The following is a 26,958-nucleotide window of genomic DNA, read 5'->3' as shown; positions in this document are numbered from 1 at the left end:
GCAACCTGCTAAAGGGTCCGGGTGTCTCAGCCTGGCATCCGCACACGTTATCCTGGAAAAGCACAGTTCCGCCCTCACCAACATCAGTTATGAAGGGGGAAGGAAGGGGAAAGAACGCAACAATGGGCCTGGAACATGTTACCAAAAGACAAATGGATAATATACATCCTGTAGGTGCGGTGTCACTATATATTCGTCTCTATTTCAGTCATTTTTGTTCTTTCAAGGATATTTAGTATTCAGTCAGCCGTGACTCAGACACGTCTCTGAGTCAGAGGTTGTGGGTTCAAGTCCCACTCCAGGGACTTGAATACATAGATCTAAGCTGACACTCCAGTGCAGTGCTGAGGAAGTGCTGCACTGTCAGAGGTGCCATAGAATCACAGAAGTTTACAGCACAGAAGATTAGCATTTCAGCCCATCATGCCCATGCCGGCCAATGAGGCTATCCAGCCTAATCCCATTTTCCTGCTCTAGTTCCGTAACCCTGCCCGTCTTTCAGATGAGGTGTTAAACCTGTCAGCCCTCTCAGGTGGATGTAAAAGATCTCATGACACTATTTCGTAGATGTGATATCTTCACAGAGCACAGCACACAGCTCCTAATATGGCAGGCAGCTCTCTCGGAAGTCTCCAGAAATCTGCCTGGTTCTGTTTATTATTAATCCTGCACTTGCAGTACACAATACGTCCACATCCACAGTGTGGGGCTACAAACATTACAAGCTTACAGACATTACACTTCTCCCTCCTTAATGAAGAAGCCATCATAACAAACATCATACATAACTTTCATGTTTCTACATAACACAGGATTATAAACTTATTTTTTTGTCAATATTTACAAATTTAACTTCACCACTTCTTTTCTGTTTCGAAGAGGATACCTTCGCTCTCGAACAGAACCTTCCAAACATGGTGTTGAATCTAAACTCATTCGAGGCTCATCCAGAGGAACGTTTTCCTCCACGGAATTTCCTTGATTTTCATTTGAACTCGCTCTAACTTCAGTGTCTTTGTTTTTCTGACTCGGACACAGACTTTCATTCTGATTCTCTCCTGGATTTGTTTCCAGTACTTTGGATTTAGGATTTGCTACTGGTATATCAAAACTGTCTGAAAAGTCAGAAATAATTGAATCATTCCCACCTTCAACTCCTTCCATGTCTGTAGGTAAAATATGATCAATATGAACAAACCTAACCTGTCCATTATCAAACATCTTTACCAAATATATGCGAGGACCACATATCTTCACTACTCTTCCTGGTAACCACTTTAACCATTTATGGTGATGGTTCTTCACTCTCACCTTCTGGTTTAATTTCACACTTCTCTCTTTTACTCTACCTCCATCATGATTCTCTTTCTGTCTTAATTGTGTCTCTTCTACGGACTGTGTCAAATTTGGTTTTAACAACGAGGATCTGGTTCGTGGCTGTCGTTTGAGAAACAACTTTGCTGGTGTTCTACCAGTAGTTGTATGAGGAGTATTTCGATATGTAATCAAAAAATTAGCCAATTTGTGATCCAATGACAACTGTCATTTCCTTGGATTTGGATCTAACATTTGTTTTATGAGGGCACGTTTTGCAATTTGTACAATGCGCTCTGCTGCACCATTCGAAGTAGGATGGTATGGTGGAACCTTGGTATGTTTCACACCATTTTTGCTCGTGAATTGTGCAAATTCTTCTGAATGAAATTGTGGTCCATTATCCGAAACAATCGCTTCAGGGAGACCAAATGAAGAAAATAATTTTCGTAAAATGTCCAATGTTTTACCTGTTGTTATTTTCCACATTGGGAACAGCTCAACCCACTTCGAATGGCTATCAATCACAATGAACAGTTGTTGTCCTTCTAACTCAGCAAAATCAATATGTAGCCTTTGCCACACCCTGGGAAGCCATTTCCATGGCTGTAGTGGTACTGGTGGTGGTTGCTTGCTTACCGATTGATATGTCGTACACTGACTCACGATGTACTCTATATCTTTATCAGGACCTGGCCACCATAAATAACTGCACGCAAAACTCTTGGTCAAGCACATTCCCAGGTGCTGGTCATGGAGGTCTCCTAATAATTTGGACCTGAATTTATTTGGTATAACCACTCTTGCACCCCACATAATACAATCTTCATCGACTGATAATTCATTCCTATGAATGAAGAATGGATGTGTATCTTTGTCTGTTACCTGGTTTGGCCATCCATTTGCTATATACTCATACACCTTTGACATCACTGGGTCACATTTGGTTGCTCTACCAATCTCTTCAGCTGTGACTGGTAGTTCATCAATGTATGAAAAATAAAACACTTCTTCCCTATCGGGTGTACCTTGTGATGGGGAAGGCAATCTAGACATTGTATCAGCATTACTGTGATCAGCTGATCGTCTGTATTCAATATCATGTATATGCTGACAAAATCAAAGCCCATCTCTGCATTCGGGCTGCAGCTAATGTTGGAACTGGGGACTTTGGATGGAGGATTGCTGTTAGGGGCTTATGGTCCATAACGATGGTAAACTTACGACCATACAAGTATGTGTGAAACTTCTTGACCCCAAAAATTAATGCCAAAGCTTCCCTTTCAATTTGCGCATAATTACTCTCACTGGCACTGAGAGTGTGTGAAGCAAAAGTAATTGGTCTCTCCTCCCCACTACTTAATATATGAGAGATTACTGCCCCAACTCCATATGGAGAGGCAAGACATGCTAGCTTAATCTCCTTAGATATGTCATAGTGAACTAACATGGTGCTCTCTGCCCATTTGCTTTTAAACTCCTTGAATGCTGTATCGTATTATTTTGACCACTTCCAATGGACCTGTTTTTTCAAAAGTTAATTCAGTGGATGTAATACTGTAGCCAAATTTGGTAGGAACTTCCCTAATAGTTCAAAAGACCCAAGAATGAACGAAGTTCAGTGACATTCCTGGGAGTGGGTGCATTTCTGATTGCATCCAATTTTTCCATGGTTGGATGTAAACCATCTTTGTCTACTCTGTACCCTAAGTACTCCACTGAGTTTTTAAATAACTCACACTTACGAGCAGACACTTGTACTCTGTGCTTCTCTAGCCATTTGAGGACTTCATTCAATATGTTATTATAAATTTGCCTATTTGGTGCTGAAATTAATTTGTCATCCAAATAACATACTACCCCTTCCAATACCTTCCAAAATCTGGCTCATCACCCCTTGGAATATGGCAGGGGCAGAAGACACTCCAAACGGTAGCCTATTAAATTGATATAGACCTAGATGAGTATTTATAGTCAAACATGACTTGGACTCCTCATCAAGTTCAAGCTGTAAGTAGGCATTCGTAAGATCCAGTTTTGAGAAGATCTGACCACCTGTCAGCGTTGTGAACAAATCTTCTATATTCGGCAATGTATTGGGAACCTTACCCTCTAGAACCTGGTTTACGGTTACCTTATAATCACCACACAATCTTACCTTACCATTGGACTTAGGTACAACAACAATGAGTGTAGCCCAATTACATCGATCTATCTTACAAATAATGTTCTCAGTCTCTAGTCTTTTGAGTTCTTGCTCAACTTTCTCCTTGAGTGCATATGGTATGGAACATGGCTTGTAGTAAACCGATCTAGCGTCCTTCTGTACCCTGACACTCGCCTTGAAGCCTTGGATCGGACTGCCCGTTTCGCAGAACACCTTCGGATACTTCTTGATAACCTCATCCGTTGATGAAAATCGCGCTTCCACACAGAAAATCTTACTCCAATCCAGCTTCAGTGAGCTCAACCAATTTCTTCCTAGTAAGGCAGACTTGTCTCCTTTCACTACTATTAGAGGCAAGTTCTGAAATTGATCTTTATATTTCACCGGTACGGTAATACGCCTTACCACAGGAATTTTCTCTCCTGAGTAGCCTCGCAGCTCTATCTTGGATTTCTCCAGTTGGAAATCACGCAATTTGTCGCGATATAGTGACTCCGGTACTGCATTCACGGATGCACCCGTGTCAATTTCCATTCGTATCTTGAATCCCGCAACATCTATGTGGATTTTGATGCTTTCCGAATCGCTGTCCGTTAACCTCGTGCTCCTGATGACGTGTAACTCTTAACATCTCCTTGTCCTGCTGTTGTTCTTCCATGCTATGTCGTCTCTTGGGATTTCTACTCATAGCTTTGAACGCTGGACTCATAGCTTCACCAGTCAGGAGTTTGTAAAACTTAACGGCATAAAACATGCAAGGTCAGCACCAGTCAAGCCTGCGTCCAATGGGCAAGCAGAATGTGCAGTACAAATTATCAAGCAAAGCATGAGGAGAGTAACCCAAGGGTTACTGCAGACCCGCTTGTCTTGCATATCACTGAGTTACAGGACAAGATCCCACACACTCACAGGGGTTTCGCCTGCTGAACTTATGATGAAAAGAGGTCTTAAGACCAAGTTATCTCTTGTACACCCAGATTTAAGTAATCATGTTGAATACAGAAGACAGAGTCAATAAGGGTACCACGATTGCGCAACTGTGTCACATGATATTTCTGTTAATGATCCTGTATGTGTGTTGAATTATGGTCAGGGTCCCAAATGGATCACTAGTACAGTCATGACCAAGGAGGGCAACAGAGTATTTGTTATTAAGCTCAAGAATGGGCAAACTTGCAGGAAACACATGGATCAAACAAAGCTGAGGCACACAGATGAGCCAGAGCAGTCGGACGAAGAAACCGTCGATGACCAACCAACCTACCAACAGCCTTCAGTGGAGTCAAGGGTCATCAGTGAACCCGGAATTTCAATCACGGACTTGTTCAATAAAAATGGACTTGCAATTCCTGACAAGGCCATTGCCACCCCCAACAAGTCAGCCATCCAGCCACCAGCCATAACAGACTCCGCACATTCACCCAAGGCCGGAATTGAACTGAGACAGTCAACCTGGGAGCGTAAAGCACCAGACCGTCTCAACCTGTGAAAGACTGTGATAAGATCTCAGGGGAGGGTATTGTCATGTATGTACATGCTGTTTGTAGCCACCAGATGGTGTCATTGTTGGAGGCCACTGAGCAGTGCGCACATGGTGCTGCTCTGGTATAAAAGGCCAGCCATTTTGTGTGTCAGGCAATTTGGGCAGAAATAAAGCAGAAGGTGGTTTTACCTTGTTCAGTTCAGCAGTACTCAGTTTGTACCTTTGTTGCATCCATAACAATTTGGATAGTGGTGTTGGTAGTATGGTCAGTGAGTTTGAAAATGATACTAAAATCTGTGCAAGGGTTAAGATTATAGAGGAGTGAAATCTAATGGAAAGAGATTTAGATGTGCTCAGCAAATGGGCCATATAATGGCAAATGGCATTTACTAGATAAATGTAGTGTCAGACATGTTGGTAAGACCAACACAGAATATGCTCATCATTTACAGGGAATAATACTGAAAGCAATTGAGAGAGAAAAAGATTTAGGTGTTATTGTGCATAGATCACTAAAGATTCATAATCAATACAGAGAAGCTGTAGCTAAGGTTAACAGGGTATTGTGTTGTATTAACAGAATCACAGTACTAATCAAAGGACCCTATTCTGTCACTATACAGATCACTGGTTAAATTGCATCTGGAATACTGCGCCCAGTTTTGGTCCCCTCACATGGTGGATGAGAAGTGGCCTTGGAAAAGGTTCAGAGAGAGCTGAAAACGATTCCTAGCTATAAGGCTCTTTGTTTTGAAATTTTCAATTGAACTAGCCTGAACAGCTTTTTTTTTTTAGCGGCGGGGGAATGAAGTGGGGGAAAGAGTTCCAGATTTCCATTACCCTTTGTTTGAAGAACCTGTCATCATCCCTGAACAGCCTAGCTCTAATTTTAAAGTTACGACCCCTTGTTCTGGACTCCCCCACCAGAGAAAATTGTTTCTCTCTATCTACCCTATCACACCTCAATCATATCACCCCTTAATCTTCTATACTCAAGGGAATACAAGCCTACTCTCTGCAACTGTCCTCATAATGTAACCCCAGGTATCATTCTGGTAGATCTGCGCAGCACCCCCTCCAAGGGCAATATATCCTTACTGAGGCGTGATGCCCAGAAAGTGGAACCTGACGTCATGTCTTCTGATGATGTCTTGAAGTGGCTATATGTAGATGAGAAATAGGCGAGGGCCAACAATATATCCTTGCGGGTCTCCAGAAGTAATGGTGTGGGACTGGAAAGAAAAGCCATTGCAGGGGATTCTCAGGCTACAACTGGATAGGCAAGAGTGAAACCAGGTGAGGACAGTCCCACACAGCTGGACAACAGAGGAGAGACGTTAGGGGAGGGTGATGTGGTCAACCATGTCAAAGGCCAAAAAAGATGAGGAGGGCTAGTGTACCATGGTCACAGTCACAGAGAATGTCACTTGTGACTGTGATTAGGGCCCTATCAGTGTTGTGGCAGTGCTGCAAAAATGATTGGAAAGGTTCAAGCAAGGAGTTGTGGGAAAGTTGGGCATGGATTTGGGAGGCAACACACAACTGAAAAACAACAGAAATACATTATGTGCATGCATACACAAATAATTATTCAGATACAATAAAACATATTCAAAGTATTAGCATGACACAAACAATTATTTAAACAACTTCATATTGAGTTCATAGTTTTAATAAAAGTTTTTATGAACAAAACAGTTTAGATATTTTGGTGAAGATGGTATTAAAATGTTGAACCAAGTGACGAATAACTGATGTCTTCTTACTGGGATCTGATGCAGTTTTCAAGGCAATACTAGTGATCTTTTGATTATAACATCTTCATAAGCATCATCTAAAACAGTAAGCTCACACTCTCAGTTACCCAGTTACTTTCTACCCCTTCCCCACAATGTTCACTTAAACCTTAAAGTACCAGTCTCTACATTTGTTGCATTACACATATGACATTCCTGTTAAATGAGCAGCATAATGATTATAATTGCACATCATTCTAAAGTTCATCAGACTTGACTACCCTTGTAGAATAAAGATAAAGGCACATTAATATGTTAAGCAGGTCAACTACAAGTAAATTGTTAAGCAGGTTGCCAAAAAAGCAGCATATTACCAAAATGGACAAAGATTTCTCTCCTTTATGATTTTAAAAATGTACTTAACTTTTAAAACTAAGTTTCTTATAGATTATTACTCAAAATAAGACAGTAATATTACCTTGATCATTACTGTCAAATGTCAAAGTGTAAATTTCTTTTTTTTTAAATAAAAGGTGATAAAAATCTAAGATCCTGGATGTCTACAGTTTTGTTTTGGGATGAGGAGAAATACTCTTTATATTTTTTATTTATCCGTTTCTGAGGCTTAGTTTCATTAAGCGAATGAGAATTGTGTAATCTTAATGTGAGTGCTAGATGTCATGCAACACAAGAGACATTAAGCTGGTGGAAAGAGGTGCTAAAATGCACCATTGAACCTGTTAATCTACTGTTATAAATTAAGATTGTTTGCATGGAAAATAAGTCGTTTTCTCATCAAGTATCCTGTACTACAGTATTTTTAGTACTGGTGTTGTTTTAAGGAGTTTATACAGGGCTAGATACTTCACCTCTTAGCTGCAAATAGGTGACTTTCAAGCCCAACAGTCTGAAATAAATAGCAGGCTTGTAGCCATGCATAAAGTTTTGCCTTATTTAATTATGCAATTTTGCTGATGCACTAAAAAGATTTATATAAAAATATCCCAGATCTTCTCCAATTTCTACTGAAACAAAACAGTCCATGCTTAACAAGAGCATACAGAAAAATACACAAGGTCATGCTTCCTTTCTGTTTAAGTGGAAGATTTAATTGATTTAAGGATTTCATTCACAGTCATTTCTTCTTGGCAACTATAAGTGACTCAACAGGGACTTCACAGTTTCTGGATTACTAGTGTATGGCAACTGCGAATTTCAATGTTGCACATTGTCACTCTTGCAAATGGCAACTTGGTGTTCAGTCTCTTGATTTATATTGCGTAAATAAATTTGAGAATCAGTTTACTGCATAAAGCATCCGCTGCCTGGTAAGAATTCTTCCATGTGAATGGCTGCAGCCTTCAAAAGATAGGTCATGGTGCCAAAGCGACCACTTGGGGCACTGTCATATAGCAACTTGCAAATCCCAGTGGCAGAATCCTTCTCCAGCATGACATCGTCAGCACCCAGGGCTGTCTGATAAAAGAAGTGAGAAATACAATTAGTGCTACATCTTTATAAAGATAATGGGCTGGATGTTCTGTTTTGCCATTTTCGGAGCGAAAACGGAGGCCAGGCGGGAAAGTTACCGCCCAGGTAACATTTGCGCTGCGTGGAGAAGTTTTTGCCATCTGGGCCCTGGGCGCAGCGCAAAGGGAGGCGCTGAACAACTTTCGTGGCGCAAAAATGGGAACCTCACAAACTAAAGTGCGGGGCCAGGAGCGCTCCAAGAGAGGCCTTGGGAGGAGGAAAAAAAAAAATCACAAAAACATTCCAAAAACATTGCCCACACCACAAGACAAATCGCTACAAAAAAATAAAATAAACACCAGAACTTACCTTCTTTGCAGTTTATCTACCTCACTGCCGCCGACAGGGCTAGACCGCTGTTTTCCCTGGCGGTCATTGTGGGGCGCGTTTCGGGTGCGAGTCCAAACTACTGCCAGTGTCACAACAAGAGGCGTTGCACACCCAGTGCAGCTCTTCCCGGCAGTGCTTTTAAGCGCCGCTGCAAAACGAGACTGGAGGATCGCGACAGGGCACAGAAGATATTACTGCCCCATTTCTCGCTGCACCGGGTCAAAACCCCGCAAAACCTGGAGTGCAAAGGACCCGAAAATCCAGCTCATTAACTACAACAACTGCAATTAGAGTTCAGGTTCATGATGAATCCAGAGATGGGCAGAACAACAGAAAGCACAGGTTCTCCAACATATTGCGCTATTCACCACAATTCTCTGTTTGACAAGTTTCCAGAGGCATTGGAGGGTTGATGGAGAAGAGAACAGGCACCTCAGGGCAATTCCAATAACTGTGTCATGTTTGTAACCTTCACATAACTGTAACCCTTATGTAACAACACTGTACACTGTATACACCTGAGTAATGCACACCTTGACCACAGGGGGTGAACTTGTGGGAGACACTCCTCACCTGGTCATCCAGGTATATAAAGGGAGGTCCCACGCAGGGTCAGCACTTCTTGGTCCTGGGAATAAAGGTTCAGGTCACGTAGTGACTTTGTCTGCAGTACATGCCTTGTGTGATTCTATTGTAAGGTGTAAGGACACCACAAACTGGATACAAACTAGCTTCTGGAGATTACCTTCTCCTCCGTCCAAACATTTTGACCAGGGTAAAAGGGATAGGAACAGGAAAGAAAAAAAAAATGGAACTCTGATAAGTATGAACAATCCAAATTTACCTGATCCTCAATAAATAAGTTATTTGCCATATGTGCAATGCGTTCAATGTGAATTATTCCACCAATACTTTGTACATCTACATCTGCCAGCATGGTGATGACAAGGATTGTCTCCACAAGAAGTTGTCGATACTCTGGCTGTGGCACACAGTTTAGGAAAGTCTCCACCTGAACAGAAAACTTTATTTCCCCAGGAGTCATCTAGAAAGAAAAAAGAAAATGCAGGTCAAGTAAATCAAGATGTTCATCTAAATATCTATAAGAAATTTCAGCTTCATAATACAGTAGAGAATCAAGATGAATGCATAAAGTACTGAGGAGAACTGAAAAAGGAAGTAAGAGGGGCAAAGAGAATGTATGAGAATGGATTAGGGAGTAACATAAAAGGGAACCCAAAGTATTTTATAAACATATAAATAGTAAAAGGGTAGTTAAAGGAATGGTGGACCGATTAGGGACCAAGAAAGAGATCTTGTGGAGGCAGAGGGTATGGTTGAGGTACTAAATAAGTACTTTGCATCTGTCTTCACTAGAACTAGTATCACAGTAAAGGAGGTAGTAGATAATTGGATACGATAAAAATAGATAAAGAGGTACTTAAAAGGTTAGCAGCACAGCACAGTAGAAAAGTTACCAGGTTCAGCTGGGATGCATCCTAGGTTGCTGAGGGAAGTAAGGGTAGAAATTGCAGAAGGTCTGGCTATTATGGATGCAATAAAGGTACAAACTGAGAACTGTTTAACTGAACAAGGTACAACCTTGTTCTGCTTTATTACAGCCCAATGTGCCTGACTCATAAAATGGCTGGCCTTTTATACCAGAGCAGCACCATGTGCGCGCTGCTCAGTGCCTCCAACAATGACACCATCTGGTGGCTACAAATAGCATGTACATACATGACAATACCCTCCTCTGAGAAATTATCAGTCTTTCATAGGTTGAGACGGTCTGGTGCTTTACGCTCCCGGGTTGGCTGTCTCAGTTCGATTCCGGCATGAATGTGCGGAGCCTGTTGTGGTTGGTGGTTGGATGGCTGACTTGTTGGGGCGGCAGTGGCCATGTCAGGAATTGCAAGTCCATTTTTATTGAACAAGTCCGTGATGGAAATTCTGGGTTTACTGATGACCCTGGAGTCCACTGAAGGCTGCTGGTAGGTTGGTTGGTCGTCGACGGTTTCTTCGTCCGACTGCTCTGGCTCGTCTGTGTGCCTCAGCTTTGTTTGATCCATGTGTTTCCTGCAAGTTTGCCCATTCTTGAGCTTAATAACAAACACTCTGTTGCCCTCATTGGCCATTACCGTACCAGCGATCCATTTGGGACCCTGACCATAATTCAACACATATACAGGATCATTAACAGAAATCTCGCGTGACACAGTTGCGCGACCGTGGTACCCTTGTTGACTCTGTCTTCTGTATTCAACATGATTACTTAAATCTGGGTGTACAAGATATAACTTGGTCTTAAGACCTCTTTTCATCATGAGTTCAGCAGGCGAGACTCCTGTGAGTGTGTGGGGTCTTGTCCTGTAACTCAGCAGTATGCAAGACAAGCGGGTCTGCAGTGATCCTTGGGTTACTCTCCTCATGCTTTGCTTGATAATTTGTACTGCACGTTCTGCTTGCCCGTTGGACGCAGGCTTGACTGGTGCTGACCTTACATGTTTTATGCCGTTGAGTTTTACAAACTCCTGAAACTCCTGACTGGTGAAGCACAACGCATTGTCGCTCACCACTATGTCAGGCAGACCATGTGTCGTGAACAAGACATTGAGATTGCCATGGACGTACTGGATGACATGATTATGCATACTATCCACTTCGAATAAACATCCACCACCATTAAAAACATCTTGCCCAGGAAGGGACCTGCAAAATCTACATGGATTCTGGACCAAGGTTTGGAAGCCATGACCACAGCCTCAGCAGCGATTCCGCTGGTGCTTTGCTGACTCGCATGCAGGTGTTGCACTGATGCACGCATGCTTCCAGCTCAGAATCAATTCCTGGCCACCATATGTGGGACCTGGCGATGGCCTTCATCATCACTATACCAGGATGTGTCCTATGTAACTCACGCACAAACTTCTCTCTCCCCCTTTCCTAGGCATTATAATTCGATTGCCCCACAATAAGCAATCTGCTTGAATAGACTGTTCATCCTTGCGACGAATGTACGGTTTGGACTCCTCGCACATTTGCTTAGGTATGGCAGACCAATCCCCTTTGAGGATGCAACTCTTTACCACCGATAATATCGGGTCCTGGCTGTTGTGTATCTGTAATCCATGCACTCCCATGTTCCACCACCAGGGAGTGCATCCCCTGAAGTCCCAAGGGATCCCAGCATTCCTTGGGAGCACTGTGTATAAGCCGGCCCCTAAGGCCTGTTCCTGTCTCTGGAGTGTCTTAATAAAGACTGAGGTCACTGTTACTTTAACCTCCCTGTGTACAGTCTCATCTGTGTTAGGAACACAATAACTGGCGACGAGTATATGAATCCATTGCTAAGATGCAGCAAACTGTGGGCATCCTGGAGAAGTTCTCGGAGGGTGAGGACTGGGAAGCCTAGGTCGAATGGCTAGACCAGTACTTTGTAACCAATGAGCTGGACGGAGAAGGAAGCGCTGCAAAAAGGAGAGCGGTCCTCCTCACGGTCTGCGGGACATCAACCTACAGTCGCATGAAGAATCTTCTGGCTCCGGTGAAACCCACAGATAAGTCGTATGAGGAGCTGTATACACTGGTTCGGGAGCATCTTAACCCGAGGGAGAGCGTGCTGATGGCGAAGTATCGGTTCTACACGTGCCAGCGATTTGAAAGTCAGGAAGTGGCAAGCTACATCGCTGAGCTAAGACGACTTGCAGGACAATGTGAGTTTGATGGCTACCTGGAGCAAATGTTCAGAGACTTTTTTGAACTGGACATTGGCCACGAGACCATCCTATGAAAACTTTTGACTGTAGAGACACCGACCCTCAGTAAGGCCATTGCGACAGCACAGGTGTTGATGTCCACCAATGATAACACCAAACAAACCTCTCAGCACATAAGTGCTAGCAATGTCCATAAACCGGAACCGTGTTTGCGAGCAGAAATGTACAGGGCAGAAACGAGTCTGCAACTGCCAGCAGGCCTCAGGTGACCCAGATGACTCAGTGTCCCCAACAAAGGATGAATGCAAGGCAATTCACACCTTGTTGGCGTTGTGGAGACTTCCATTCAGCCTATTCATGCTGTTTCAAAAGGCATGTTTGCAAGAGCTGTGGAACAATGGGGCACCTCCAACGAGCTTGCAGCTCTGCAAAACCTGCTAACCACTACATGGCAGAGGAAAATCGGTCCATGGTGGATCAAAGCAATTTCGAGCCTCAGAGAGAGGAGGCAAATGCTGAAGTAAACGGGTTGCACACATTTTCGATGAAATGTCCACCTATAATGCTAAATGTAAAATTGAATGGCTTACCCGTAGCCATGGAACTGGACACTGGCGCTAGCCAATCCATCATGAGTAAAAAGATGCTTGAGAGACTGTGGTGCAACAAGGCATTCAGACCAGCCCTGAGCCCCATCCACACGAAACTGAGAACGTACACCAAAGAGCTCATCACTGTCCTGGGCACCGCCATGGTCAAGGTCATCTACGAGGGCACGGTGCACAAACTGCCACTCTGGATTATCCCGGGCGATGGCCTCACACTACTTGGAAGGAGCTGGCTGGGCAAAATCTGCTGGAACTGGGATGACATCCGAGCACTATCACATGTCGATGAGGCCACATGTACCCAGGTTCTGACCAAATTTCCTTCCCTTTTTGAGCCAGGCATTGGAAACTTTTCTGGGGCGAAGGTGCGGATCCATTTGGTCCCAGAGGCACGACCCATTCACCACAAGGCACGAGCGGTACCTCACATGATGAGGGAGAGAGTGGAAATCGAGCTGGACAGGCTGCAACACGAGGACATCATCTCCCCAGTGGAATTCAGTGAGTGGACCAGCCCGATTGTTCCAGTACTCAAAAATGATGGCACGGTCAGGATTTGCGGCGATTATAAAGTAACTATTAATCGTTTCTCGCCACAGGACCAATACCCGCTACCTAAGGCAGATGACCTACTTGTGACTCTGGCAGGAGGCAAGACGTTCACCAAGCTCGACCTGACTTTGGCCTACATGACGCAGGAGCTGGAGTCGTCTTCGAAGGGCCTCACCTGCATCAACACGCACAAGGGACTGTTCATCTACAACAGATGCCCGTTTGGAATTCGGTCGGCTGCAGCGATCTTCCAGAGAAACATGGAGAGCCTTACTCAAGACAGTACCATGCACAGTGGTCTTTCAGGATGACATATTGGTCATGGGTCAGGACACCGTCAAGCACCTACAAAACCTGAAGGAGGTCCTCCAGTGACTGGATCGCGTAGGGCTGCGGCTGAAGAGGTCGAAATGCGTCTTCATGGCAACAGAAGTGGAGTTTTTGGGGAGAAAGATCGCGGCGGACGGCATTTGGACCACAGACGTCAAGACAGGCTATCAGGAACGCGCCCAGGCCACAGAGCATCATGAAGCTGCGGTCGTTTCTGGGACTCCTCAACTATTTTGGTAACTTCCTACTGGGATTAAGCACCCTCTTAGAGCCCCTACATGTGTTATTGCGTAAAGGTGAGAACTGAGTATGGGGGAAAAAAACAAGTAATTGCTTTTGAGAAAGCCAGAAACATTTTTTACTCCAACAAGCTGCTTGTATTGTATAACCCGTGTAAAAGACGTGTGCTAGCATGTGACGCGTCGTCGTACGGAGTCGGTTGTGTATTACAACAAGCTAACGTTGAGGAGAAGTTGCAACCTGTCGCCTATGCCTCCAGGAGCTTGTCTAAGGCTGAGAGGGCCTACAGCATGATTGAGAAAGAGGCATTCGCGTGTGTGTTCGGGGTAAAGAAAATGCATCAGTACCTGTTCGGCCTCAAATTTGAGCTGGAAACCGATCACAGGCCTCTCATATCCCTGTTTGCTGAAAACAAGGGGATAAATACTAATGCCTCAGCCCACATACAAAGATGGGCACTTGCGCTATCAGCATATAACTATACCATCCGCCACAGGCCAGGCACCGAGAACTATGCGGATGCTCTCAGTCGGCTACCATTGCCCACCACGGGGGTGGAAATGGCGCAACCTGCAAACTTGTTGCTGGTGGCGCAGCCTGCAGACTTGTTGATGGTCATGGAAGCGTTTGAAAATGATAAATCACCTGTCACAGCCCGCCAGATTAGGATTTGGACCAGCCAAGATCCTCTGCTGTCCCTAGTAAAAAAACTGTGCACTGAATGGGAGCTGGGCCAGCATCCCCGTTGAAATGCAAGAGCTAATCGTTCCAGCGGTGAAAGGACGAGCTGTCCATTCAGGCACACTGCCTACTGTGGGGTAACTGCGTAGTGCTACCCAAAAAGGGCAGGGAGACATTCATCTCTGATCCCCTCAGCACACACCCGGGTATAGTAATGATGAAAGCGATAGCCAGATCCCACGTGTGGTGGCCCGGTATCGACTCTGACTTATAGTCCTGTGTACGGCAATGCAGCGTGTGTGCTCAGTTGAGCAACATGCCCAGAGAGGCACCACCACTAAGTTTGGGGTCCTGGCCCTCCAGACCATGGTCGAGGATCCATGTCGACCATGCGGGCCCGTTTCTCGGTAAAATGTTCCTGGTGGTGGTGGATGCTTTTTCAAAATTGATTGAATGTGAAATAATGTCGGGAAGCACCACCACCACTGAAAGCCTGAGAGCCATGTTTGCCACCCACGGCCTGCCTGACATACTGGTCAGTGACAACGGGCCATATTTCACCAGCGCTGAATTTAAAGAATTCATGACCCGCAATGGGATCAAACATGTCATCTCGGCCCCGTTTAAACCAGCCTCCAATGGGCAGGTAGAGCGGGCAGTACAAACAATCAAACAGAGCCTTAAACGAGTCACAGAAGGCTCACTCCAAACCCGCCTGCCCTGAGTACTGCTCAGTTACCGTACGAGACCCCACTCGCTCACAGGGGTGCCTCCGGCTGAGCTACTCATGAAAAAGACACTTAAAACCAGACTCTCGCTGCTTCACCCCAACCTGCATGATCAGGTAGAGAGCAGGTGGCAGCAACAAAATGTAAATGATGGTCGTGCCACTGTGTCACGGGAAATTGATCTGAATGACCTTGTGTATGTGCTAAACTATGGACATGGTCCCAAGTGGATCGCGGGCACGGTGATAGCTAAAGAAGGGAGTAGGGTGTTTGTAGTCAAACTAGACAATGGACAAATTTGCAGAAAGCACCTGGACCAAACGAGGTTGCGGTTCACAGGCTGCCCTGAACAACCCACAGCAGACACCACCTTTTTTGAGCCCACAACACACACCCAAAGGATTAACGACACCACCCCGGATCAGGAAATCGAACCCATCATGCGCAACAGCCCAGCAAAGCCAGGCTCACCCAGCAGCCCTACAGGGCCAACAACACGCCAGCCCAGCGAGGGTACAGCCAACACACCAGAACAGACATTTGTACCGAGGCTGTCCACCAGGTAAAGAAAGGCTCCCGACCGCCTCACCTTGTAAATAGTTTTCACTTTGACTTTGGGAGGGGGGGCGGGGGGAGTGATGTTGTGTATCTGTAAAGCATTCACTCCCATGTTCTGCCACTAGGGAGTGCATCCCCTGAAGTCCCAAGGGATCCCAGCATCCCTTGGGAGCACTGTATATAAGCTGGCCCCTAAGGCTCTGGAGTGTCTTAATAAAGACTGAGGTTACTGTTACTTTAACCTCCATGTGTGCAGTCTCATCTGTGTTAGGAACACAATACTGGTTGGTCCAGGTCTTAACTTGTTGAGCCGTGACAGGGGTACCTTCACTCTCAAAAGCATCCATGATTAACATTAAATCTGATCGTTGTGACGTTTCCACCTCCGGTGTGGCAACGGCAACTGGCTCAAAGCATCGGCACAATTCTCTGTGCCAGATCTGTGGCGAATGACATAATCATAGGCAGATAATGTCAATGCCCACCTTTGTATGCGGGATGAAGCGTTGGTATTGATACCTTTGCTCTCGGAAAAGAACAAAATGAGCAGCTTGTGATCGGTCTCTATTTCAAACCTGAGACCGAACAGGTATTGATGCATCTTTTTAACATTGTACACACATGCCAAAGCTTCTTTCTCTACCATACTGTAGGCTCTTTCTGCTTTAGACAAACTTTTGGATAAAGTTTCCCTGACTCATTGGCTTGTTGTAACATGCAACCAATTCCATATGACGATGCGTTACAGGCCAAAACTAAACGTTTACATGGGTCATAATGTACCAGCAGCTTGTTCGAGCAAAGTAGATTGGTAGCTTTCTCGAAAGCTGTCTTGCGATGTGCCCCACACCCAGTTGTTGCCTTCTCTCAATAGCATGTGCAGTCATTCAAGTAAGGTGCTCAATTTAGGTAGGAAGTTACCAAAGTAATTGAGTAGACCCAGGAACGAACGCAGCTCCGTCACATTCTGCGGCTTGGGTGCATTCTTGATGGCTTTGGTTTTCACGTCAGTAGGTCTGATGCCATCAGCGACGATTTTCCTCCCAAGGAATTCAACCTCCGGTGTCATGAAGACGCACTTCGAGCGCTTAAGTCTGAGTCCCACTCTGTCCAAATGCAGTAGAACCTCTTCCAGGTTGTTCAGATGTTCCTTGGAGTCACGACCGGTGATCAGGATGTCATCTTGGACCACGATGGTTCTGGGAACGGACTGCAGTAGACTTTCCATATTCCTCTGAAATATTGCTGCAGCCGAGCGAATTCCAAATGGGCACCTGTGGTAAATAAACAGTCCTTTGTACATGTTAATGCACATAAGTCTCTTCGACGTCTCTACCAACTCCTGCGTCATATAGGCCGATGTCAAGTCCAGTAATGTGAACGACTTCTCTCCGGCTAGTGTCGCAAACAAGTCATCAGCCTTCGGTAACGGGTACTGATCTTGTTTCGAAACTCTGTTGATCGTAGCCTTGTAGTCTCCACAGATTCTCATTGTGCCATCACTTTTCAGCAGGGGAACAATGGGGCTGGCCCATTCATTAAATTTGACCGGTGATATGATCCCTTCACGCTGGAGTCTGTCCAGTTCAATTTCGACCTTCTCCCTTCATCATATAAGGCACTGCCCGAGCTTTATGATAGACGGGTCTTGCATCCGAGTCCACATGGATCTGCACCTTGGCTCCCGTGAAGTTGCCGATACCTGGTTCGAACAGCGAGGGGAACTTGCTCAATACTTGGGCACATGTATCTTCCTCAGACGACAACGCCTTTATGTCGTTCCAGTCGCATCTGATTTTCTCCAACCAGCTCCAGCCGAGCAGCGTTGGGCCATTGCCTGGAACAATCCACAGTGGTAACTCGTGAACCGCACCGATATACGACACGATAATTTGTGCACTGCCTATCACCTTTATTAGACCTTTGGTGTACGTGCGCAGCTTGGCGTTAACAGGGCTCAGCCTGGGCCTCACAGTCTTAGCATCCCACAGCTTATTAAATGCCCTGTCGTTCATGATCGATTGATCGACCCTATGTCCAGTTCCATCGATACCGGTATCTCGTTAAACTTCACATTAATCAAAATTGGTTTACTCTTGGTTATGAAGGAGTATAGTCCATATACTTCCTCCTCTGGCATCACGGATTGCGTATCCAGATCCAGCTAGGCTGACTCTCATCCTCCACGTGGTGTGTCGCAGCTCGCTTGCTCATCTGCGGACACTTGCGCTGGAGATGCCCCACTCTCAGACAGCCTTTGCAACTATATTGCTTAAATCGGCACTGCTGATGGCGATGATTTCCCCCACAATGCCAACACGGAGAAGATGGATACATTCCCGCTGGCAGCCACAGGTTTCGTGAACGTAGCCGGATAGGCCCTGTCATGTGCCACTCTGCCGAACGGCAAATCAGTCGCATTTACAGTACTTGCCGAGGTTTGGTTCTTCACCAATATTTGCTTTAAACTCCTGTCTGTGATTGAGCGATCTGGATACATGATTGAGCGATCTGGATGGGCCTTTTTAAATCCAAGTCCTCCACCGTCAGAAGTTTGCGCAGGATCACCTCGTGGTTGATACCGATAACAAAGAAATCCCGCAGCATGTCTGCCAACACCGTCCCGAACTTGCACGGTCCCGCTGGACGTCTCAGGTCAGCAACGAATTACGCCGCGCTCCGGCCCTCCGATCGAATGTGTGTATAAAACCTGTATCTCGAGATGATGATGCCATCGTCTGGCTTGAGGTGCTCCCGTACCAATGTACACAACTCCTCGTATGTTTTCTCTTTTGGATCACTAGGCATGAGTAGATTCTTTATCAGACCGTAGATCTTTGAATCGCACACAGTGAGGAACACGGCCCGGCGCCAATCTGCATCATCGACCCCCTTCATTTTGTTGGCCATGAAGTAGTGGTTCAAATGCCTCACAAAGTCTACCCAATCTTCTCCCTTCACGAATCGCTCTAAAAATCCAATCGTGCTCATTTTGCAAACAAAGGTTCTTGTATTCTCGTTGCCGAATGTTATGTATGCAATAAAGGTACAAACTGAACAAGGTACAACCTTGCTTCTGCTTTATTATGGCCCAAAGTGCCTGACTCACAAAATGGCTGGCCTTTTATACCAGAGCAGCACCATGTGCGTGCTGCTCAGTGGCCTCCAACAATTACACCATCTGGTGGCTACAAACATACATGACACTGGCCACAACCCTCCAAACTCTTTAGATATGGGAATGGTACAGACGACTGGAGGAAAGGGGAGAAGGATAAATCCGGCAAAAACAAGCCAGTCAGCCTAATATGGGGAAACTAGTGACAATAATTCAGAAAAAATGAATTGACACTGGAAAAATATGGATAAATAAACACATTGTTAAAACATGGGATTTGTTAAAGGCAAATTGTGTTTGACTAACTTGATTGAGTTCTTTGATGAAGTAACAGAAAGAGTTGATGAGGGTAGTGCGGTTGATGTTATGTATATGAACTTTCAAAAGACGTTTCATGAAGTACCACATAACAAACTTGTTTGTAAAATTGTAGCCCTTAGGATTAAAGGGGCAGTGACTGCATGGATACAAAATTGGCCAAGGGACAGAAAGCAGAGAGTAGTGGTGAACAGCTGTTTTTCCAGAGTGGGGCGAAGTATGCAATGGTGTCCCCCCAGGGGTCGATATTAGGTACGTAGTATTTTTGATATATATTTTGATTTGGACTTGGGAAGATAGGGCATAATTTTAAAATTTGCAGATGATACAAAACTCGGAAATGTTGTAAACAATGAGGAAGATTGTAACAGACCAGAAGGACAGACTGGTAGAATGGGCAGACACATGGCAGATGGAATTTAACAGAGAACTATGCAGTGGGGTCCCCCACTGTGTATGCGGACCATTGCTTTCCTTGTTATATATAAATGACCTGGACTTGGATATAGGGAGTACAATTTTGAAGTTTGCAGACTCATGGCAGATGCAATTTAATGCAGCTAAGTGTGAAGTGATGCATTTTGGGAGGAACAACATGGAGAGGCAGTCTAATCTAATCTAATCTAAATGGTACTATTTTGACGGGAAGAGCAGAGGAAACTGGGGGCTACATATTCACAAATCTTTGCAGGTGGTAGGGCAAGTTGATAAGGCGGATAAGAAAGCCTATGGGATACTTGACTTTGTAAATAGAGGCATTGAATTCAAAAACAAGTCATGCTAAACTTTTATCAATTATTGGTTAGGTCTCAGCTGGAGTATTGTGTACAATTCTGTGCACCATACTTCAGGATGGATGTCAAGGCCTTGGAGAGGGTACAGATGAGATTTACTAGGGATGAGAGACTTTAGATATGAGCAGAGATTGGAGAAGCTGGAACTGTTCTCCTTAGAGCAGAGAAGGTTAAGGGGAGACCTAACAGAACTATTCAAAATGATGAGGGCTTTTGAGTAGGGGGAAAACAGTTTCCACTGGCAAGTGGTTCCTCAGGAACCAGAGGTCATAGACTTAAAATAATTGACAAAAGAACTAGAGTGGACATGAGGAGAATTTGTTTCTCGCAGAGGGTTGTTAGGTTCTGGAATGCATTACCTGAAAGGGTGGAGGAAGCAGTTTTAATAGGAAATTTCAAAAGACAATTGGATATGTACTTGAAGAAGACTAATTTGCAGGGTTATGGGGAGAAAGCTGGGGTGTGGGACAAAATTGGGCAGCTCTTTCAAAGAGATGGCACAGGCACGATGGGCTGAATGGCCTTCTTCAGTTCTCTAAGATTCTATGAGAAGTGTGAAGTGATTCATTTTGGTAGAAAGAATGAGGAGAGAAAACATAAACTAAATGGTACAATTATAAATGGTGTGCAGGAAGAGACACACTTGGGGGTGTTTGTAGACAAGTCTTTGAAGCTGGCAGGACAAGTTGAGAAGGCTGTTTTAAAAAAGGCATACGTGATCCCCTTGGCTTTATAAATAGAGGCATAGAGTGCAAAGAAAGAAAGTTATGCTAAAACTTTATAAAACACTGATTAGGCCCCAACTGAAGTACTGCGGTCAATTCTGGGCATCACACGAGGAAGGATGTCAAGGCCTCCAAGAGAGTGCAGAGAAGATCTACTAGATTGGTACCAATGATGCAGGTCTTCGGTTATGTGGATAGGCTAGACAAGCTGGGATTGTTCTCCTTAGGGCAGAGAAGGTTAAGGTGAGATTCGCTAGACTTTTTTTTAGATGAGGTAACAGAGAGGGTTGATGATGGCAATGCAGTTGACATGTAAATGGATTTCCAAAAGGCTTTTGATAAAGTACCACATAATAGGCTTGCCAGCAAAGTTGAAGATCATAGAATAAAAAGGACAGTGGATATGAAATTGGCTAAGTGACATGAAACAGGTGAACGGTTGTTTTTCAGACTGGAGGAAGGTATACAGTGGTGTTCCCCAGGGGTCGGTATTCGGACTACTGCTTTTCCTGATATATATTAATGACTTGGAATTGGGAGTTCAGGGCACAATTCCAAAATTTGCAGAGGACATAAAACTTGGAAGTATAGAAAACAGTGAGGAGGTTAGTGATAGACTTCAAGGACACATAGATAGGCTGGTGAAATAAAAACATAAGAATTAGGAGCAAGAGTAGGCCATTCGGCCCCTCGAGCCTACTCCACCATTTAATGACATCATGGCTGATCTTCTATCTCAACTCCACTTTCCTGCACTATCCCCATATCCCTCGATTCCCTTAATATCCAAAAATCTATCGATCTCTGTCTTGAATATACTCAAAAACTGAGCCTCCACAGCCCTCTGGGGTAGAGAATTCCTGAGATTCACCATCCTCTGAGTGAAGAAGTTTCTCATCTCAATCCTAAATGGCCGATCCCCTATTCTGAGACTGTGACCCCTGGTTCTAGACTCTTCAGCCAGAGGAAACATCCTCCCTGCATCTACCCTATCAAGCCCTGTAAGAATTTTGTATGTTTCACTGAGATCAGCTCTCATTCTTCTAAACTCTAGAGAATATAGGCCTAGTCTACGCGATTTCTCTTCATCGGACAATCCCCCCATCCCAGGATGGACATGTGGCAGATGAAATTGAACGCAGATAAGTGCAAAATGATTATATTTTGGTTGGAAGAACGAGAGAGACAATATAAACTAAAGGGTACAATCTTTAAGGGGGGGTGCATGAACAGAGAGACCTGGATGTATATATGCACATATTGTTGAAGGTGGCAGGGCAGGTTTAGAAAGCAGTTTTAAAAAAGCATACGGTATATTGAGCTTCATAAACAGAGGCAGAGTACAAAAGTAAGCAAGTTATGATGAACCTTTATAAAACATTGGTTTTGCCGCAACTGAAGTATTGTATCCAATTCTGGGCACCACACTTTAGGAAGGATGTGAAGGCCTTAGAGAGGGTGCAGAAAAGATTTACGAGAATGTTTACAGGAATGAGGGACTTCAGTTATGTAGATAGACGAGTGAAGTTGGGATTGTTCTCCTTTGAGCAGAGAAGGTTGAGAGGAGATTTGATAGAGGTATTCAAAATCATGATGGGTCTAGACAGAATAGATAGAGAGAAATTGTTCCCATTGGCAGAAGGGTTGAGAACCAGAAGACAGAGATTTAAGGTGATTGGCAAAAGAACCAAAGGCGACTTGAGGAAAATCTTTTTTACGTAGCGAATGGTTATGATCTGGAATAGTTAGATTAACTATTAACCATAGTGCTGTAACCATTCCATGATTCTAGATGTTGAAAATCATGAAGCATTTTGATAAGAGTAAATAAGGAGCAACTGTTTCCAGTGACAGACAAGTCGGTAACCAGAAGACACAAATTTAAGGTAATTGGCAAAAGAACTCGAGGTGACATGAGAAAACATTTTTTTTACACAGAAAATGGTTATGATCTGGAATGCACTGCCTGAAAGTGTGGTGGAAGCAGATTCAATAATAACTTTCAAAAGGGAATTGGATAAATACTTGAGGGGGGCAAATGTACACAATGTGCACGGCTATGGGGAAAGAGCAGTGGAGTGGGACTAATTGGATAGCTCTTTCAAAGAGATGGCACAGGCACATGGCCTTCTTCTGTGCTGTATCATTCTATGATTATAAATCAAATTACAAAGTCAGAAAGCTAGATGATTTTAACATACAAGTTGCTTCTTTTATATTTAGTGAAAGTTTTATAACATAGTCCTGTGTTTAGGAGAAATGAAAACATGCATGAAAATGCAACATGGACCAGATTTTATAAGTTCGATACATAAAGAAAAATAATCCCTTACAGCTGGGTACAATCATAAATTGTGCAGAGTAGGAGAGGCGTTCAGAGTAGAAATGAGTCCAAGAGCCTATGAATACATGCAAAAAATATTGACCTTCACTGAGTAGTTGTAGACTCATTGGGGTGGAAATTCGTTAGATCAGCGTTTCTGGAAAGGGTCGGAACAGGGATGTTAAAGGGGTTCGGAAGCTCCGAGCGCCGTCATTTGCAGCGCGCAGCACATTCAGTGTGCTGGTGCCGGTGGCGCTGACCAGTAGCGCCTGGGGACGTCGAGCCAGTGTGCACGCCCCCGGTTTCGATATCGCAAGGATTTTTGTTTGCCGCTGACCCTGTAGCGCCCCATAGTGCATCCTAGTGAGGCCGCCTGAAAAAAACCAGGAAGAAAGGAATGAATTCATCAGGTAAGTGTGATTGTTTTTATTTTATTGTTTTTTATTGTTTTTATTTTTGCGTTTTATGTTTATGGAGAGTGAGTAAGATATTGTGAATGTTTTTGGTGTTTTTTTTGACGATTTTTTTTCCACAGGGAAGCCTCTTTTGGGGCGCTCCGAGGCAGGCTCGGGATTTTCAGTTGCTCAGCCGACCTAGTGCAATAAGAGAGGTGTGGAATGCCTCCCTTAGCGCTCCGCTCCACACTCTCGGCCCAGCTGATGAATTTTGTGGCTGCAGACGCAAACTATTTCCCGGCGCAAAATTTACCGTCTCACTCCCATTAGCGCCTTAATTAGCCTCAAATCGAATTTCCACTCCTTTGTGCCAAACAATGTCAAATTATTAGTATGCAGTCACAGTTGAATGCAAATTGTCACAGTTGAATAATGTAATTTGTTAAGATTGGATTAACACCCTAGAGTTTCATTTAATCACCTATGTGGGTCATGGAAAAAATGTTGTAAAGCTTTATCCTGTGACCCTCAGGAGATTGAAAGGGTTGTTCTGCTTTCTTAATGGACCAAAATGTACATGGACTGTCATGTGAAATAGTTTAAAGGGTTGAATAGGATTTCCCTGATCCAAAACGTTGTTTTAAATATAACACTTTAGTGTTCAACCTCTTGTTCAACAGTCTCCCATGCTCCAAAGAGTCATGATTAATGAAGCATGTGCATTAGCATTAAACTGCTGTTCCGTAGAGACACATGCTATTAAGCCTGCAACATGAATTTCTATTTCCTTCTAAGTATTGTGCTTCAACTGGCAACTCGCATAACCTAGCATGATTTACATTGAAAATATTTCAACAAGTTTTTCATGATTTCTCAAGTTGGGTCACTGGGCAATTCCTGTTTTATGGGGAGACTAGGAAAATGAGGAATAAATAAAACAACAAGTGGCATAGTTACATGTTTTAAGTTTTATACTTTAAACCTAATGCAGCACTACTGGAACAAAGTTCCCCCAGTGATTCAGCAAGTTTATCAAGTGATTACCTGAGCCATACTGACCATGGCAAATGCATGGTAGATAAAGTATAATGTGGATAAATGTGAGGTTATCCACTTTGGTGGTAAAAACAGAGAGACAGACTATTATCTGAATGGTGACAGATTAGGAAAAGGGGAGGGTGCAACGAGACCTGGGTGTCATGGTACAGCAGTCATTGAAGGTTGGCATGCAGGTACAGCAGGCGGTTAAGAAAGCAAATGGCACGTTGGCCTTCATAGCGAGGGGATTTGAGTACAGGGGCAGGGAGGTGTTACTACAGTTGTACAGGGCCTTGGTGAGGCCACACCTGGAGTATTGTGTACAGTTTTGGTCCCCTAACTTGAGGAAGGACATTCTTGCTATTGAGGGAGTGCAGCGAAGGTTCACCAGACTGATTCCCGGGATGGCGGGACTGACCTATCAAGAAAGACTGGATCAACTGGGCTTGTATTCACTGGAGTTCAGAAGAATGAGAGGGGACCTCATAGAAACGTTTAAAATTCTGACGGGTTTAGACAGGTTAGATGCAGGAAGAATGTTCCCAATGTTGGGGAAGTCCAGAACCAGGGGTCACAGTCTAAGGATAAGGGGTAAGCCATTTAGGACCGAGATGAGGAGAAACTTCTTCACCCAGAGAGTGGTGAACCTGTGGAATTCTCTACCACAGAAAGTTGTTGAGGCCAATTCACTAACTATATTCAAAAAGGAGTTAGATGAAGTCCTTACTACTAGGGGGATCAAGGGGTATGGCGAGAAAGCAGGAATGGGGTACTGAAGTTGCATGTTCAGCCATGAACTCATTGAATGGCGGTGCAGGCTAGAAGGGCCGAATGGCCTGCTCCTGCACCTATTTTCTATGTTTCTATGAAAGTTCCAGGCTTATTGCCCGATCTATGGCAAGTTAGATAATCAATCAGGTTGAATTGAGGGAAAAGCACAATAAACAGGGACTTATAGGGAACGGCAGCATAGTGGTTATGTTACTGCACTAGTAATCCAGAGGCCTGGACTAATGAGCCAGAGACGTGAGTTAAAATCCTATCATGGCAGCTGGGTAATTTAAATTCAGTTAATTAACAGGGGTGAAATTAAAAAGGAAATTAGGAAAGCAAAAAGAAAGCATGAAAACATTTTGGCAAGTAAAATCAAGGGCAACCCAAAGATGTTTTATAAATACATGAAGAGCAAAAGGATAACTAACAAAAGAGTAGGGCCTATTAGAAACCATAAAGGTAATGTGTGTGTAGAGGCGGAAGACATGGGTAGGTTCTTAATGAATACTTTGTGTCTGTTTTCACAAAATAGAGGGGCGATGCAGACATCCCAATCAGGGAGGAGGAGTGTGAAATATTAAAAGAAATAAACATAGTGAGAGAGGAAGTATTAAGGGGTTTAGCAGCTTTGAAAGTGGATAAATCCCCAGGCCCAGAGGAAATGTATCCCAGGCTGTTAAGAGAAGCAAGAGGAAATTGCAGAGGCTCTGATCATCATTTTCCAATCCTCTCTGGCTGCAAGTGTGGTGCCAGAGGACTGGAGGACTGCTAACGTAGTACCTTTGTTTAAAAAGGGAGAAAGGAATAGACTGAGTAATTACAGACCAGTCAGCCTAATTTCGGTGGTGGGAAAATTATTGGAGAAAATTCTGAGGGACAGGATAAATCTTCATTTAGAAAGACACTGGTTAATCAAGGACAGTCAGCATGGGTTTGTAAGGGAAGGTCGTGTCTGACTAACTTGATTGAATTTTTTGAAGGAGGTAACAAGGAGGGTTGATGAGGGTGGTGCGTTTGATGTATTATATATGGATTTTAGCAAGGCTTTTGATAAGGTCACAGATGGCAGACTGGTCACGAAAGTAAAAGTCCATGGGATCCAGGGCAAAGTGGCAAGTTGGATCCAAAATTGGTTCAGAGGCAGGAAGAGAAGGGTAAAGGTTGATGGGTGTTTTTGTGACTGGAAGGCTGTTTCCAGTGGGGTTCCACAGGGCTCAGTACTAGGTCCCTTGCTTTTTGTGATATATAATCAATGATTTAGACTTGAATATAGAGGGTATGATTAAGAAGTTTGCAGATGATACTAAAATCGTCTGTATGGTTGATAATGAAGAAGAAAGCTGTAGACTGCAGGAAGATATCAATGAACTGATTAGGTGGGCAGAACAGTGGCAAATGGACTTCAATACGGAGAAGTGTGAGGTAATGCATTTGGGGAGGGCTAACAAGGCAAGGGAATACACATTAAATGGTAGGACACTGAGAAGCCACCATCCC

At 44.1% G+C, this 26,958-nt stretch overlaps 1 protein-coding gene across 7 annotated transcripts in view; it reads right to left on the bottom strand.

Annotated features, from left to right (window-relative positions):
* Window positions 1-6,620: 6,620 nt before the first annotated feature.
* Window positions 6,621-26,958, bottom strand: part of LOC139265726 (phosphorylase b kinase regulatory subunit alpha, skeletal muscle isoform-like) — a 259,565-nt gene continuing 239,227 nt past the window's right edge. For all 7 annotated transcript variants that reach the window (XM_070883020.1, XM_070883021.1, XM_070883022.1 and 4 more), the window contains 2 exons: window positions 9,405-9,605; window positions 6,621-8,176 (listed from right to left, as the gene is read on the bottom strand). In XM_070883020.1, the coding sequence (XP_070739121.1) occupies window positions 8,003-8,176; window positions 9,405-9,605 (375 nt within the window). In that variant the 3' untranslated portion in view covers window positions 6,621-8,002. The remainder of the gene's footprint in view (window positions 8,177-9,404; window positions 9,606-26,958) is intronic.

This window comes from Pristiophorus japonicus, chromosome 6 (genome assembly GCF_044704955.1).
Source record: "Pristiophorus japonicus isolate sPriJap1 chromosome 6, sPriJap1.hap1, whole genome shotgun sequence".
Classification (NCBI taxonomy): domain Eukaryota; kingdom Metazoa; phylum Chordata; class Chondrichthyes; family Pristiophoridae; genus Pristiophorus; species Pristiophorus japonicus.
Note: the sequence above shows the minus strand (reverse complement) of the source record. Positions and strands in the feature narration are given on the sequence as shown.